This window comes from Pseudorca crassidens, chromosome 4 (genome assembly GCF_039906515.1).
Source record: "Pseudorca crassidens isolate mPseCra1 chromosome 4, mPseCra1.hap1, whole genome shotgun sequence".
Lineage (NCBI taxonomy): Eukaryota > Metazoa > Chordata > Mammalia > Artiodactyla > Delphinidae > Pseudorca > Pseudorca crassidens.
Window position 1 is genome coordinate 69,710,049 of NC_090299.1, and position 15,656 is coordinate 69,725,704.

Here is a 15,656-nt window from a genome sequence, read left to right on the forward strand (position 1 = left end):
TCTGCTTGTAACAGAAACTATTAAATTACAAAAACAAAAAGATCATTTATACTTTCTATGTTACACCACCATCACATGGAGTTCAGAGGCCCCTAAATTTCACCACGGATCACCAACCTATTAATTATGAGTCAATCTACCTAGGCTATCTAGGTAGGCTAGGTAAGTAGAAATATGTTTTTGCTTTTTGGGGGAAAAGGGGTTGTTTTTACTTCTTTATTTAAATATATTAGATAATAAGCAGTCTCCTGTAAGTCAAACCTTGGACAGTTGTTGTCAGGGACAGTGATTTAACTGTTGGACTATGGAAAATCATGCACATATAAAAATATCAGCTTGCGTGAGATAATCATAAATTCTAACAACATTTTTATTGTAACTTACAACTCCCAAATTTCAAAGGGCATGCATGACCATCCATGGGGAAATCCACCAATCTCATGGGACACTCTGCACTTATGGTGAGTCTATGATGGAAAAAGGCAATTAAACAAAATCAACACTTTCTTTAAAAGTAATTTAAAGATCCCTCAATGAGGAAGCAGGAAGGAAGGAAAAAAAGAAAGACAGGAAGGAAGGAAGGGAAGAAAGGAAAAAAGAGAGTTAAAACGATAAAAAGCAAAAAAGAAAAATGACTACCTCATTGTGTATAAAATAGTGCCATTTCTCATAATTCTAAAAAGCTTATTTGGAGCTGTCATATTATGTGAGACAGATTTCTTTCCATTCCTGAAGAAAGTATCAGGAGTCCATACTTTTGTTACCATCATATTGTTCAATCTCAGAATTTCAATGGGGCCATCATATTTTAGTCTTTTGTCAATCCATGTCTGTCTGAAGAACACATCCATTGTGTATTCCTAGGGAAATTAGTTTGTGACATATTCAATCACAGATGACTACACATAAATATGCAGAAAAATGTATTAAATTCTAGCCTCTTTCCCACTCCAAAAAGACTACCCCAAATAAAAACAAATAGGAGCAACATTTTTTTTAAAAATCAGTGGAGCAAAAAAGAGTGTCAGCAATTAAAGCATGTTATGTCCATCTTTATACCTTAATCTTCTACATTTGTTAGATAATCATACATATTAATCATTCAAGAATAATTACTATAATTTAATAAAACCACCAGCACCAGGTAATTACGGTTGTACTTTGTTGTAAATCAAGTGGCAAAATTAATGTGTAACAAATATCACTGCATAATTCATCATAAAATTGTAGGGATCTCTTTAAGGCAAAGTAAAATATGTAAGAGAAATTTTATGACCACAGAATTTATTAACATTTGCCTAGAGTCAAGGAGAAAAGTAAAGTAGTTTCTTTGACCTAGAAACTGAAAATCTTTAATATTAGAGAACATAACTGAATGGACAAATTTATCTTGACCAGTGCTTGATAGTCTAAGCTCTTTATGCCTGAGAGATGGAAGTGGGGGGAGGGGTAGTGAGCAATTGGGCCAACAAGGAATTCTAAATGCAGTTAGGATTACAATATAGTTTCATACCAAAACTAATTACACTCTCTAATTTTCTCCTCTTCAATAATTTTCTAAGGGAAAAAAATATTACATACAGGTTGTACTATGAGGACTAGTAATAGAACGTTCTTTTCTGTGTTGAGAGTAATTCCAAACCAAAAAATACTCAAATGTTAGAGCTGAAATGCAAGTTCCACGTCTTACTTTTGTAAACTTTTTAGGCTGTTCTTTGACTTTCTAGCTCTGTGTGATCGATTACAAAATAAATGCTAATTGCCCTCTTTTCTGCATGTTTTTTTCAACCTCAAAAGGTACATTTAATTTCCCAAATACCTACCATTTCAACATCAGAAACAGGTCCAAAACTAGTGACATATATGTCAGTTTTCACTTCTGTAACAGGACCTAGTAAGTATGAAGTAAATAAGTGTGAAAAAATAATTACCAATCTTATAGGCAAGGTGGGTTTGATAATTAAAAAGTAAAGACAGGTTATATATCATGTTTTCATGAGCATCTTAAATTTTCAATGAGACAATGCAGCTCTACAAAAAATGAAGACAAAAGAACAACAAAACCAGAAAGCAATGTTTACTTACGGTCAAAAAGAAACCCCAATTACTTACCAGGAACCTTATTTCTTCAAGATACATCACCCCTGGGCACTGCTACAACAGGCAGTGCAGGGAACAAAAGCTTTTAGCCTTTGTGATTTTTTTTTTAGTCCATCATCTGATTGGCCTTTAGTAAAGAAGTGAGCTGTTAAAAAGAGGGAACTTAACCACAAGATTGAGGAGGAGAAAAACCATAATGGCTGTAAGGAATGCATCTTTGGCAAGTTAAGGATATTGGTAAAAACTTAAACACAAACATGAGTCATGTCACCTTTGATAGGTAAACCATCCACTGGTAATTAGGACCAAAGTCAAGCTCTCCTAAAAGTTAGACCTATTTATGCTCTACCACCTACTTGTTGTGTGATTTGGGGCAAGTTACTTAACTCCTCAACAGCAGCAACCATAGCTATCAGGCAAGACTGTTGACGGAGATCAAATGAAACTGCTCCTATGAGACCCTGAACACAGTTACTCTCTCATGAAAGTACTTAACAGGTATTAGTTTCTCTTTTCTTCCAATAATGGCCACTACTGAGATTCTTTCCTACGTCTAAATAAAACTGGTTCAGGAACAGGTATATGGGTGTGTCTGGCAGAAGGGAAACGTGGGAGCATCATGACAATGGGCTGACACAGATTTTAGACAAAGGAAAGTTGCTGCAATCTGGGTTTAGCACGATGCTTAAAATCAGAAATTCTGGAGTTCAATTTTGGCTCTAACACTTTCTAATTGTATGATCTTGGTCAAGTCACATATCATCAGAGGTAAAGGTTTTAATGACTATTAACTGAAATAATACATGTAAATCACCTGTCCCAGTCTCCAGAACATAATGTGCTCAATAATGATAGCAATTGTTATTATACATATCAATTTTAATTACTAATAAAAATTTAAAATTGTTGCAATCTTGAACATCATTTCTTTTTTTTTTTTTTTTTTTTTTTGCAGTACGCGGGCCTCTCACTGTTGTGGCCTCTCTCGTTGCAGAGCACAGGCTTCGGACATGCAGGCTCAGCGGCCATGGCTCACGGGCCCAGCCGCTCCGCGGCATGTGGGATCTTCCCGGACCGGGGCAGGAACCTGTGTCCCCTGCATCGGCAGGCAGACTCTCAAGCACTGCACCACCAGGGAAGCCCTGATTTCTTAAATGATGGTTTACAACACTGTATGTCCAGGGGCTACCTATTCCATACTGGAAAGAATAACATCTGCTATCAAGATGGACTATTTCCCTTGAATAATGGTTGGGCAATCAGACTTAACGCCAAAAAAGACAAAGAACAATTGGGATAGCTTAATGCCCTAGGTCTAAAGTTACCCTCATAAAACAAATGAGAATATCTCTCCCTCTATATGGTGAAGATTGAACCACAGAAAGAAAAATAGTTTGAAGGAGAAAGAAAATTCGTTTTTTGAATAAGTATCCTACGAAAAATATATCCTTTGGAAGTATAGTGAGAGAAAAAGTAGAGATCAGGCTGATCTGCCATGAGTTTTCATTTTTAAAAAATAACACCTTTGGAAAACAGAGAGAATAAGTGTGAGAAGTTAAGTGAATTTTTATTTGAATGAGAAATTGAAAACAACAACAAAAATATGATAGTAAAGCCAAAGTGTTTCAGGAAGAGCTAGGTAATCCAGGAAGCAAGTAATGTGTGTTGAACCCTAGTAGATGGAGATTTCATTCAAAAAGATTCAAAAGTGGGAAAAATCACTCTGCTTGTTTCTTAAGGACAACTGCTAAAGTGTTAAAAACACTACTTCAGTGCAAGTCAGGACAAGGAGAGAGAAGTTACTCAGAACAAATAAGGTTGAGTAGGTCCTGACAACAGGACTGTTTGATGAGAATCTTGAGAAATCCAGTTACTTTGAAGATCAATTTAGGATACTGGTTCTTAAACTTTAACTGGATCAGAATCACCTGGTAGGTTTGTTAAAGTACAGATTGCTGGACTCCACCCCAGACTTGCTGTTAGATGAGGTCTAAGGTGGGGCCTGACAATTCGCATTTCTAACAAGTTCCTAGGTGATGCTGTTCACTTCAGTTCACAGAAAGCATTTATCTGTTTTCTAGAACAGTATTTATTTACCAAACCATGTCCTGTAAAATATTAATACCATAGGTGTTCTAGTGAAGTGGGGGAAGGGTAGGAGAGGGAGGATTTAGGCCAATCATATTTTTCCTTATACATTTATTTTAAGGTGTGTGGGTTTATGCTAATCCTTAAGGTTATAATGATTCCATGATAATAATGAATCTTTTCAAATTCTTACATAACATACTACTTTTTCAATGATTCTTGAAAACTGCTTGGTATTTGTGACATTATTTAGTATTTGCTTTATAAGATCACAAAGGTCTCTGAGATTGAATGAGATCCTAAAAACGTATAATTGGTAGAGAAATTTCATTCGGACACCCATTCAGTCAACATTTATTGAGTGACCACCTGCTGTATGCCAGGTTCCATGCTAGGCCCTGGTGATACAATGGTAAACCAGACTCTCAAGTTCCTTGCCTCAGGGAGTTAACATGCTACTGGGGGAGTGAAAGTATAAATAATAAAGAAATGAAGTAAATGGAAGAATGCTGTCATTCATAAGAGAAACAAAAGAGGCCAGTAACATAGTGAGAGTCTGGGAAAGCCACTCTAGATTATTTAGCCAATCTTCCAAGCAGTGACTTTTAAACTGAGATCTGGATGATGACCACGAGACTTTGGAAGAGCTGAGAGAATGCATTTCAGGTGAGAACTTCAAGGCGAAAGGCTCGGACCTACTTCTCTGGCCATATTCTGAAAGTGGTATGTTTTAAGCAACATATTTATCATATATGTTATTGTCACTGTTTTAAACTTGTATAAATCTTCATGAGAGAGGTTAAGGGCTGAATTTTGTTCCTCCTAAACTCATATGTTGAAGTAGCACCTAGTACATCAGAATGAGATCATATTTTGAGATAGGGTCCTTACAAGGGGAATAAACTTAAAATGAGGTCACTAGGATGGGCCCTAATGTAATAAGACTGGTGCCCTTATATGAAGAGGAGATTAGGACACAGAAACATACAGAAGAAAAACCATGTGAAGACACAGAGGGAAGATGGCCATCTACAAGCCGAGAAGAGAGGGCTTAGAAGAAACCAACCCTGCTGACATCTTGATCTTGGACTTCTAGCCTCCGGAATTGTGAAAAAATAAACTTGCTGTTATTTAAGCCACCCAGTCTGTGGTGCTTTGTTACGGCAGCTGAAGCAAATGAACCCAGAGGTTAATCATCTGTCCTGTGTTCTTTCCCCAAGTGTTCTCCCTCTGATATGCAGTCCAGCTCTGCCTCTGTTTATAGGCTGTGGTAAGAAGTTTGACTTGTATCCCGTAATCATTGGGAGACCATCAAAGGTGTGATGTAAGGAAAATATATGATCTAAATATATGATCTGAATCACTCTGGCAGTTGTATGGACAGCGAATTATAGGGAGGCAAGAGTAGAAGAAGGCTTTTCTAAGAGGCTGCTGTACCAGGCCAGGTGAGAGATGACGGTGTCCTGGACTAAGGATGTGGCAGTCGGGATGGAGAGTGGACAGATCAAGGGGCATGTATGTGTGGCCCTGCTCTCAAGAAATGGGGTTCTTCCCAAAGAACAATAAGCAGAGATACTATTACTATTTATTTAAGGCCTACTATGTGCCAAGCAGGATACTAGGCTCTTCCTATATGCTATTTCATTCAATCCTCACAACACCCTCCAGGGATGATATTTCATGAGAATTTTATGGACATGGAAACTGAGCTCACAGAGGTTAAATATTATATTCCAGAGCCAGAATTATAAGCCCCTGGATTGATCTACAAAGTATGTTCTAGATTTAACGATGCTAATTATATCATTAAATAATAAATCAACCATTAATGACTTACATATAATTTTCTATCTAGTACATACCATGCCATACCTACCTCTCCCATTTTGTTTCATGAGTAGTTTCTGAACTACGTTACTACTGCAGCTCTTCCTATGCATTGCTCTTATTATTATGGCCTGCTTGAGTCTTTCTCTCCTTAACAGCAAAGACCAATCTTAATCCTCTTGGAAATCCCAAACGAGTATAGTGCTTTACACATACTAGGTAGTGAAAACTATGTATTTGATTGTGTTCCTAATATCATTCCAGCAGTGATTTTAAAATCTCCCCAAAGGAAAAAGTACTGGAATTCATTTGTTACATCAGTTAAGCTAAAAATATTTCCTGATTAAAGTAGAATTCGTGTTTTATTTATATTTATATCCTTTCCCTGAACAAATCCCAGGCCTTACATGTAATAGGTTTCCAATAAATCAGTTTTCAATGAATCACGGTCGCTATGCAATTAAGAATAATTCTTAGAGACGCTTCCTCTAACACTGCTGTTTAGGATGTTCAAATCAACCCTCCTAAGAGCATAATTACATAGAAACCAGATAATTTTCAGCTTGGAAGGACTTCTCATAATTTTCTATGCATTTGTGTAACATAAAAGACATCTTTTATTTTAAAGCCTTACTACTTTGCTAATAGGGAAATAGTTTTTAATCCCCCAAATATAGTGGACAGTTCCTAAGGCAAAGTGATCTTCAACAGTCTTTGAAAGAAGGAGCCAACACCACCAGGATCAAATTCAGAGGAATACTCCCATCTTATTAATGAATCTAATAACTTTATTATTTGCTTGAAAAGTGGGAAGGCAATTAACATTTCAGAAAATTTCCCACTGTTTACTTCAGCTGTAGAGACCTGGACAAAAATATCACTTTTTAATTTCTTCTCCAGTAATAGGATCCAATTTGCTATCACACCCAGGAAAGAGACTTAAACAGTTCTGCAGATGCTGAAACGACTCATTCCCTGCTCACCACATTGCCTCCCCAGCCACGTGCTTGAGGAAAGATTTCTGGGTTTTCAGCCACCTAAATCCATGCATCCAGCTACATCTTACAAAACACTATTAATGTGTCTTCCCAAATCAAGAGACTTAAAGTACTTAAAAGGTACAACAACAGCAAGGAATCTTAGTGAAATATTTAAATAAGGCTCTAATGCTCTTTGTCACTTACAAAATATAGAAAAACTAGCGTTCCTGCATATTAAACAAGGAACAGATGTCTATTGATATTGTTGAGAAAGCAAATAACTATAGAGCTTTATTTAGATGACCTTAAAGATTAGTGCTTCCTTTATGGTATGATCCTATCAATCCAGCTCTACTTTTTAAATATTAAAGGCATCAAATAAATGAATAAATAAAGTACTAAAAACGACAATAAAATGTGAGCAAAAGATGAAAATGCAATTCACAGAAGGAAAATTCTTGTAGGCAACAAAGATTTGAAAAGATGTTCAACCACATTAGAAATCCGAAAAATACAAATCATTTCACATTAAAATACCATTTCAAGTATATATATATACATATATATTTATATATACATATATATGTGTGTATATATATACACATATATTATATATACACACACATATATATATGTATGTATACACATATATATATTCTTTTCCAAAGTGTTCAAGGGTTTGTGGATCCTGAATCTCATATTCACTGTAAATGGGAGTTTGAATTTGTAAAACTACCACAGAAAACAGTTTGGCATTATCTCATCAAGTTGAACTCCCACTTACACTAAGATCCAGAAAAATCCATTCTTGGATATATATGCAAAAGAAACTCTTGCACATTTACAGCAGGAAATTTGGGCCAGAATATTCACAGCAACACAATCCTGGAAACAAGCAAAATGCCTATTGCCAACAGAGCAGATGAATCAGCTGGTTCCTGTGCAATGAGTGTATCACACAGCAGTCAAAATGAATGATCTATAGCAATACACAACAATAAGAAGGAGTCTTAGGAATACACAATTAAGTGAGAAAAGCATCCAAAGATTGTAAATAGCATGTTCAAAACAATTACATTTTTAAAATTTCAATTTATTAAAGAGTAAAGTTGAGCTAAAATGATATTCAAATAAAGCTATGCAATAATTTATTTTTTTTTAAGTTTTTTTTTGATGTGGACCATTTTTAAAGTCTTCATTGAATTTGTTACAATATTGCTTCTGTTTTATGTTTTGGTTTTTTGGCCATGAGGCATGTGGGATCTTAGCTCCCCAACCAGGGATCGAACCCGCACCCCCTGCATTGGACGGCGAAGTCTTAACCACTGGACCTCCAGGGAAGTCCCATACTATGCAATAATTTAAAAAGGACTCAGAATGGTGGTTACTTTGAGTGGGGAAGACAGGCAAATAGGATGAGGGAGACCATATAGCAGAATAAGTTGTCAAGGTTTAATTATTTAAGTGGGTTCTATTTTATTAGAGTAAATAAATGAATAGATGGATAGATAAAAAGAAGGTCCACAGATATGGGAACCAATCATGGGAGTGTGTCATGAACCATGGATTATTAATTCAGAATCCAGTTCTCTGCAGCAGAAGCTTTTTAAAAATAAATACATAAAAAAGGCCTAGACAATAAAGCAGCCATTTGTTTAATGATATACGAAATGCAAGTTGATGTATTTTTTTCATCTAAAAGAAAGCTAACATCCCAGTGAAATATCATCTAAATGTTCACTAAGTTATGGATAACCTATATCTAGATTTTTAGTGCTTATTTTAGGAAACAACAAATGCATTTTGCATATTCTTGCCCTAAAGAACCTGTAAATATATATTAGCACCAGTACATCTTTTTTTTCTTAAACTAAGAGCATAAGAAAGTAAATTTGTGTTCTGGATTCTACAGTCTCTTCTTGTCACACAGGCATCTTTCTTTCAGTTATCCCCTCCCTCCACCCTAATATTATTCTCTACTTGTCTATTTCCAGTGGTACAAAAACAGCTTTAAAAAAGGCAACCTTCCCTCTTTCTCTTCTCTTTCGTATTTAAACTTCTGGGGGAGAAAAATACCTATGCCTAGTGCCTGGAATTCTCCCCTTTCTATTCACTCCATCATCTATTATAATCTAGCTTTCACGCTCAGGATCCACTAAAATTCCTTTTGTCAATATCACCAGTTTTTCCCTATCTACAGCACTTTTCCCACAAACTTTTAAAAAAATCTTATTTCTCTCATTTTTAAAAAAGCTCTCTTGATGCTACTTTCTCCTTCCATTTACCAGCCCATTTCTCTGCTCCACTGTACGAATGTCTAGAAAGAAACTGCTCCCATTCTTTCTGGAACCCACACAATCAGACTTTCACCTTCATCATGCCACCAAAGCTACCCTTGTCAAACTCACTGAAAATGTAGATATTGCTAAATCTGGTGGTCCATTTTATGTTCTTATCTTTCTTTGTCTGCCAGGAGCATTAGACATAATCGACCAGTCAGTGCTCCACACTGAAATACTGTTTTCTTTCTTTATTTAACATCTGGTATGTACATTCTCTTTGAGGTTTTCCTCCTACCTCAAAGGTCACTACTTTTCAGTCTTCCTGGGACAGAGATTCCTCCACCTCTTTCCCCACCTCTTAACACTGGGGACTTCGGAGCTCAGTATTTGTACCTCTTCCCTATCACCATTAATTCCTTGGTGATCTCTTTAGTTTTATGGCTTGAAATACCATACATTATTGACATACCCAGTATCCCTGAATTCCAAGCCTATCTTCACTTTACATCTAATGAGCAGCTCAAACGTAACATATTCACATACAAATTGTTCAGCCACATCCCTCAGCTGCTTCTGCCACAGTCTTGGCAGCTCCATCTTTCTAGATGTTCAAGTCCCAAACTCTGGAGTGACACCTGACACCTCCCTTTTTCTCACATCCCATATTCTAGCTGTCACCAGTAGACTAGAACTTTGAAAAATAGCCAGAAGCCAACCATTTCTTACAATTTTACAAACTTCTCTGCCACCAACTTGGTCAAAATGTCCATCATCTTTTGCCTGGTTGATCCTAAAATCCTTTCTGCAGTTGCCCTTGACCCTGACTCACTGTTCCCAATCCAGCAACCAAGGGTGAGCCTTTGAAAATTAACCAGTTCAGGTCTCGCCCCTAATGGAATCCCTCCATTCACTTCTGATATGATTCAGAGTAAAAGCAAAGTTCTCACCAGCCTGCAAAGCTTTATACTACCTCATCCTTCTATCACACTGACCCCTTCTTACTCCTCAGCCCTGTTACCTTCACTGCAGTAACAATTCCATGCTTACCATGTCTGCACATAGAGTTACTTCTAACCAGAAGACCCCACCCAAATGCAGCTTATGCTCTTACCTACTTTGAATCATAGTTCAAATATCACTTCAGGGACTTCCCTGGTTAAGAATCCGCCTGCCAATGAAGGGTACACGGGTTTGAGCCCTGGTCCAGGAAGAGCCCACATGCCACAGAGCAACTAGGCCCGTGCGCCACAACTGCTGAGCCTGCACTCTAGAGCCCACAAACCACAACCACTAAGCCCGCGTGCCACAACTACTGAAGCCCACGCACCTAGAGCCTGTGCTCCACAACAAGAGAAGCCACTGCAATGAGAAGCCCACGCACCACAACAGAGTAGCCCCTGCTACTAGCCCCTGCAACTAGAGAAACCCTGCACGCCCCAACGAAAACCCAAAGCAGCCAAAAATAAATAAATAAATTTAAAAAAAAACCAAATATCACTTCATTCAAGTCTCTCCCTCCTAACTACTCTAGTTAAAATTGCAACCTCCTCCCCAGCTTTGTATTACTCGATAGGAGTTATCAACATCTGACATACTCTATATTTGGCTTATTTCTGTTCTCCTTTTCTGTCTCTTTCACTAGAGTATCAGCTCAGGAGGGCAGAAAACAGCGTCTCCTTTGTCCACCAGTGAATCCCCAGTGCCATCCTAGAAGAGTGCCTGGCGTATATTATATGATCAATGAATTTTTGATGAAAGTGAATAAAATGAAATATCTCCGTGTGGCCAGTTCTTATCTTACTTAATATCTTAGAAGAACTTGAGAGGTGCCTCATACCTCCTTCCTAAGATATTCCATTCTCTTGACTGTAACTCACACTCTCCTAGTGCCCACATATGTCACAGCCTACTCCTTTTCATTCTCCTTTGACAACTCTACGTTTTCTGCCCTTATTTCAGTTGTCAATGTTCCTTGAGGCTTGGCTGTGGGCTCTTTTCTCTGCTCTCTCTATACTCTTCTCTAGACATCTATTCTCACAGCATTACATACTGATGATCCCAGACAAAACTCTCCTCTGATATCCAGACAAGTACAATCACTAGGATGCCACACATGTATCCTAAGATTAACATATCCAGGGATGTCTTGATTTCACCCTCCCTCCCATTACTGTTCCTCCTCCAATCCTCTCCAATTCAAATGACACTATTCTCTGTCCATTTTCTTAAAAAAATCCACGAGTCATTTTTGATTTCTCTCTTTCCTTTACCACCTATATGGAATCTATCACCAATTCTTTGCTGAATTATACCTTCAAAATATATCTCACTTTTATCCGTTTATATTCATCTTTGCTACATCTACCGTCTTATTCCAAGCTACCATTAACTTAATGGAAAGAACCAAGGAAAAAAGTTTTTTCATTGGTCTCCTTGCTTCTAATATTGTTTCAACTTTTATATCTAAGCCTTTCTTTTTCTTATGTGGCAGCCAGAGGGATCATGTTACAATCTAAGTCATACCATGTCATTCCCTCCACCTAAAAATCTCCAGTGATGTCCAGGTTCATAAAAGGAAACTCCTTTACCAAAGGTTTTGTATGATCTGGCCTCTGCTAACAACTCCAAGCTAGTCCCGTGAGATTCTTCCTCTTGCTTTTCGATTCCAGGCACACTGGACACCCTTCACTGTCTAAATCTCACTAATTTATTATCTACCCTAGGATCTTGGCACTTGCTTTTTTGCTGCCTGAGAACAACTTTTGCTTACTCTTTCCATGTCTGTCACCTTTAGGTCTTAGCTTAAAAGACTTCCCTGTCCACTGTATCTGAAATAGATCTCTCACCCGATTTATTCTAGCATACTATTGGATTGTTCCATAGCATTGTCTTTATTTACTTTATTATTTGTGTCCTTGTTATTTTTATCTCTCTACACTGCTTAGCCTGTAACTGATTCAGAATTATATCTTCACAACTTAACATTGTTCGTGGCACATAACAGTCTCTCACTATCTATTAGTTCAACAAATGAATGAATGAATGAATGAATGTGACAAGTCAGAAGAGAATGAAGTTGTTGCCCTGGGCATTTCAAGTGTTCATTTCATCTATATACTTTAAAAAATATATTCTCTGTCAACGTTCAATTAATAAAGCTAGCACATGGCACATCAACTTAATTTTTAGGTTGAGATATAGATCATCTGAAAACACTGCAAAGAAGTTTTTATTTCTGTGGGAAAATTCTTCCAAATTTACCTAAGTGTATACACTCCCCCAGTGTTTGCTTTTCCATTTTAAAATGTTATTAGAGCTTTAAAATAAAAGTTCTCATTTCACTCCTCTGGGGGAAATGTAGTTTTGCTTATTTTAATGACCTACTTAGTAACAAGACGGTCTGTTAATGAAAATTTGACTCTTTTTCAACAGAAGGGTGCAAAAAACTCTTACAAGTGGTTGTAGCAGAAGACCAGCTGCCTGTGATTGTAGCAGAAGACCAGCTGCCTAAGGGTTTAAAGAGTGAGAAGTGAGTTCTGGCCTTGTCAATTGCTTGTCAATTACTTGTCAATTACAGGGTTATTGGGTAATTCATTGCAACTTTTCTCAGCCTCCTCTCTGCCAGAAGGATGATGCCTGCCCTGCTTATCTTTTTGCCTTGTTGTGATAATCTTATTAGACACTGTATGTGAAAATGTTTTCAAAATTGTAGAAAACCCTACTCATCTGAAGTCCTACTGTGTTGGAGAACAACCTTGCAAAACTGACCCTAGTGCCCCACTGCCATTTCAGAGAGATTGTAGAAGATGATCTAAGGCAATCATCTCTGTTTATATGTATCTGGAAGCATTTATTATTCCAGATCATTTGCCTCAAAAGACTGACAGGCACCAAAGGTTGTATAATCCTTCAATAAATGGAAGTGGGTAAGGGCTGGCTTCCTAAGCTATTTTCTGGTGGTTAGTACCTTAGCTATGCATTTTTAAGATGGTGTGTAACAGTGTTGAAAGTGGATACGAGCCAAGGGGATGATTTTCTAGCTCCTTTGTGGAATGGTTTACTGTGTGCTGCTTCTAAGCAGGTGCAAGCTACTTCTGGATGGTAGCAGACTGATTTGTCAACGGCTGGAAGAACTCTACCCCTTCAGATGTCCCAATCTAGTTTCTCTCACTCTGCCTCCTTCCTTCCCTTCTCACCTTTCCCCTTTCCTTCTCTAATGGAGAATGTGGGAGACAAGGGAAAGGAGATCTTGGAGGGATGAAAAGCAAGAACCATTTCAGTTCCTTTTACTTCCCCATTGCAATCTGTGCTGCTGAGTTAAAAATACATAATTTCATTTCCAAATCTATTTCAACCCTTGCCTGGCCTACTGAGCAATCACAAACCTTCCAATTTCAATTCAGATCTTTGCTTTTAGCTTTATTTTATATGGAACACTGCTAAGTTGTATAAACAGATATAAAGTAAATGCTTTACAGAGAGCAGAAGTAGGATTAAAGGAACCAGGGAATAAATCTGTATTTATAGCACACTGGTCAAAATCTGAATTGTTTTCATTTCATTTATAAAATGCCAAACTTTCCACAAAGTATAAAATGTCAAAGAAGGGATCATACCTGTGGCATCCAAGAGTCTCTGCTAGCAATGATTTTTCTTATTATTTTCAGTGGTGCTCATTTATAACATCTTGTAAACAGATTACACATTTTCTGCAGGTGAGAATTACTATTCCTCTGTCACATTTGGAATACTACGTATTTACAGAGAATGACCCACTTCTAAAAAATGAATTACATTTACCACAAATATTTATGAGCAACAACCCCAAAAACTCTGCTACATGGTAAGCTATTAATAATTAATCAACTGCTAACACTTAAAGTAACGTGAATTCAACCCCTTCCCATAAAGCTATAAAAGGATCTCCAGGTGGGCAATGAAGATCACTTGGCAGAGACAAATAAGATGACTAATATTGCCCTTGAAACATTTTAGCAGTACTGCAGCTAACCAAAATCCAGCAATGTCTTATATAGGTTGATTTCATTCATTTTATTGTCTATATATTATCATGGGAGAGGGTAGTTGGTAAAAAAGATGCAACTCCAATGGATCCCTTCTTCTTTTTGAATTATAACTTGCATTATAACCAACGGCATAGATATGATTTTAATTTTCAACATTAAATAATAAAGCCATATGATTCCAATAACTTTTCACTTTAATTTAGGTTCAGGGACATCAATCCACTAATGAATATTTAAACTACATGTGATTGCATACTTCCATCATTTTTTTCTTTACTTGAAATGTCAAGCTTAAACTTTATGGGCAGATAAATCGTCTTTTATTGATATAATATAGCCTTAAATGGCATCACATCATCTGAAACCTTCTCTACAAAACTATTTTTAATCTAAAGTGATAATTTCCTAGTCACTTATGAAAGATCGTGCATTGACAAATGATTCACTTGTGTAAGGAAGCCTCTTTTCAGATTTGCATGAAGCCAAATGCGGTGCTGAGCAGCCTACCCCTGGAGAGGCAACGTGAAAAGAACCAAGAGAATCTTTCATCCTTCTCATCCATCTTTATCACTGTCAACATGCAAAACTTGAATTAAAACCTTCAATGGCTCCCTGTAACCTTCTCAATAAAATCCAGGAAAAAAATGGCTCCTGATTCCAGAAGACCGGATTCCAGCCTATCATTAATATGCTATGTTTCCTGTATAAATCACTTTCTCGTTTGAATCTTCAGTGTTCTCCTTTGTTAAACGAGGAGAACAAGACTAGACAGACTCTAAAGACTCATCCAGCTCTAATCTATCCACTTCTCTTTTATTTCCAACAATTCTTTCTAGGCTGGGACCAAACAACTTGGAAATAATGTCTAATTCTGTCCTCTTTCCCAGGAACATGCTGCTTCCTTTTACCTTCTACACTCCCCATCTTCTTATCTCTTAAACACCCTCCATAGGAAGCTTAAATGAAATGCTTCAGTGCTTCTAATATTATGATACTCATCACAGAATATCTGATAGCATCCCAGTCTTCATGGGTTTGTCTTTTAAATACACAACCTGATCTGGGTTCACATCTTGCCCACGCCACTTATTAACTGTGAACTTGGACCAGTCGCTTATCTTTCCACGCCTCAATTTCTTCCTCTGTAAAATAGGAATAGTAATAGCTTTCTCTTGCGGCTGCTGTGAGGGTTAAACAGTAAAGTATCTATATCCTTTAAGATAGAGCCTATGTCTTATTCAACTCATTTCCCAAGAGGGTAACTAGCTCAGAGTACTGGAAAGAACAGGAACTTGGTGGTCAGAAGCCATGGGCCAACACTTTGGGTGAAGACACATGTTCTCTCTCTGAAC

The 15,656-nt window shown here is 37.3% G+C and overlaps 1 protein-coding gene across 3 annotated transcripts in view; it reads right to left on the bottom strand.

Moving 5' to 3' along the window:
* Positions 1–15,656, bottom strand: part of GABRA4 (gamma-aminobutyric acid type A receptor subunit alpha4) — a 256,295-nt gene that overhangs the window by 238,822 nt on the left and 1,817 nt on the right. For all 3 annotated transcript variants that reach the window (XM_067735872.1, XM_067735871.1, XM_067735870.1), the window contains exons 3-5: positions 1,824–1,891; positions 640–860; positions 385–467 (exon numbers count right to left, since the gene is read on the bottom strand). In XM_067735872.1, coding sequence (XP_067591973.1) covers positions 385–467; positions 640–860; positions 1,824–1,891 — 372 coding nt within the window. The remainder of the gene's footprint in view (positions 1–384; positions 468–639; positions 861–1,823; positions 1,892–15,656) is intronic.